The 2,500-nt window shown below is 42.4% G+C and overlaps 1 protein-coding gene across 1 annotated transcript in view; it reads left to right on the top strand.

Annotated features, from left to right (window-relative positions):
* Nucleotides 1-256: 256 nt before the first annotated feature.
* Nucleotides 257-2,500, top strand: part of LOC113817724 (uncharacterized) — a 217,832-nt gene continuing 215,588 nt past the window's right edge. The window contains exon 1 of the mRNA XM_070114371.1: nucleotides 257-1,286. Coding sequence (XP_069970472.1) covers nucleotides 1,226-1,286 — 61 coding nt within the window. The 5' untranslated portion in view covers nucleotides 257-1,225. The remainder of the gene's footprint in view (nucleotides 1,287-2,500) is intronic.

Genomic DNA, 2,500 nt, shown 5'->3' with positions numbered 1-2,500 from the left:
TTTGCTTACCGTGGCAACCCAGTCAACATTACGCTATAGGATCAGCTCATCACCTCCTCTCTCTCTCTTTTCCTCCTTTCCTCCTTTCCCTTCCTTTCTTCATTTCCCCTCATTCACAATGTCGCTTCCTCCGCTCCTTGCCCCTCTCTCTGCCGCCCTCAGATCCCCTCTGCGACCTCTCCCTCTCCCTTCTCGCGCTGCCCTCCTTTCCCCTCGCCTCAGTCCCTCTGGTCGTCCTGCCAGGCAACTCCACCAGCTCCTGCTCTCCCCTCGCCGCTATCAGCTTCCCCTCGCGACCCTCAGTGAGCGCTTGGCACTGCTCGGCGTCGGTCAGTGTGGGCCCCTCTCTTCTGCCGCGCCGCTGCCGCCCACGGAGCCTCGGTCTCGCTCCTCCGTCGGCGGGAGGAAGCCGTTCGGGGAACTTCTTCGCCTGTGCGGGGATTCCAGTCGCTCGGGGGATCGCGGATGGCTCGGGAACTGCCTCCGTGTGATCAGCTGATTTGCGAACGTGCGAAACTTTTGTGGCGGTTTTCTGTGCGAGAAGCGCGGTTGCTATAAATCTGATAGTGTCTTGGGCTCTGAGTCCCTCGAGTCGTGAAGTTTTCTGTGGCTTAGATAAACAAACGAAGACCGTTCTGATTCTGTCTGGAGGAATCAAACTGAAATATTTAATTCTTGGTGAGTGATGATAAGATGGAATTCGTATAGGTGATCGCAAAACGTTTTAACGATGATTCTGAAACTCCGTTCACGGCGATAGATCGGAAAAAATTTGGTCTCGCTTTAATCTCTCTACCTGACCTGCTTCGCTCATGACACGCGCCAGAGAGTGAGCCTTTGCCCCGCGGGTTGCAACTGCCAGGTGTTATCGGCGACGAATGAGCGCCAGAGAGTGCCCCGAGGATCTTAGTGCCGGGCGAACTCCCGCTGCCGGAGCACCCTCACGTGGCCGCTCCAGGACGCGACGGACTTAGGCAGGAGGAAATCCCGCGCGACGGAGACGACCAACTCTGACGGCCGTGCGCTGCCTCTCTCACCTGTGTGCTGAGACTCAGCGGCGCCTCTTGATTGCAGCTGAGCCCTGCGCTTTGCCGCCGTGATCTGTGCGAGGCCAGCAGGCGTACAGGTCGCACAGCGGATCAAAGCAGAAGCAGCGACGGGGCGAGCAGACAGCTTGGAGCGACCAAAAGGAAAGAAGCTGGAGGATTCACTAACGGGGTCAAGCATGGCGTGCAAGTCCACAACCCCGTTACTACAACTGCTGCTCATGACTGCTCTCGTGACTGGTAAGCTACGACCGCCTCTTGGTACTCTCGCCCGCGTGCCTTCGGGGGGGCATCTGCGGGCGCTGTCATGCGTCACGCTGGCAGGCTCTTGTTCTTTGACACTGTCTATTTTCACCTGGCATGCACACGGGTTCAGACTCCTCCGAGTGGGTGTCTGGTCCTCGAAGGTTGACTCCGGTCGCCGCCTCCTTCGGTCGCGGGATCCTCCTCCTTCGAGCAGTGCTTGGGAGGGCCGCGCCGCCACGCGAACGCGCCATCAGCGGGTAATTTATTGGGATTGTCTCTGTCATCAGTCGCGATGCAGCAATATATGGATGTGTGTATATGTATATGTATATGTATATGTATATATATATATATATATATATATATATATATATATATATATATATATATATATATATATATATATATGTATGTATATATATATGTATATGTATATGTATATATATATATATATATATATATATATATATATATATATGTTTGTATATATACATATATATATATATATATATATATATATATATATATATATATATATATATATATATATATATATATATATATATATATGTCTCTGTCATCAGTCGCGATGCAGCAATATATGGATGTATATATATGTATATGTATATGTATATGTATATGTATATATATATATATATATATATATATATATATATATATATATATATATATATATATATATGTATGTATGTATGTATATATATATATATATATATATATATATATATATATATATATATATATATATATATATATATATATATATATATATATGTATATATATATATATATATATGTGTGTGTGTGTGTGTGTGTGTGTGTGTGTGTGTGTGTGTGTGTGTGTGTGTGGTGGGGGTGAGGTATGGGTGTGTATACATGTATGTGTGTGTGTGTGTGTGTGTATATATATATATACATATATATATATATATATATATATATATATATATATATATATATATATATATATATATATATACATACATATATATATATATATATATATATATATATATATATATATATATATATATATATATATATATATACATACATATATATATATATATATATATATATATATATATATATATATATATATATATATATATATATATATATATATATATATATGTATATATTCCTCCCACTCAGAGACAATGTGTTAACTGGCCACGAATCGTCCG

Source organism: Penaeus vannamei, chromosome 35, assembly GCF_042767895.1.
Source record: "Penaeus vannamei isolate JL-2024 chromosome 35, ASM4276789v1, whole genome shotgun sequence".
NCBI classification, from domain to species: domain Eukaryota; kingdom Metazoa; phylum Arthropoda; class Malacostraca; order Decapoda; family Penaeidae; genus Penaeus; species Penaeus vannamei.
Note: the sequence above shows the minus strand (reverse complement) of the source record. Positions and strands in the feature narration are given on the sequence as shown.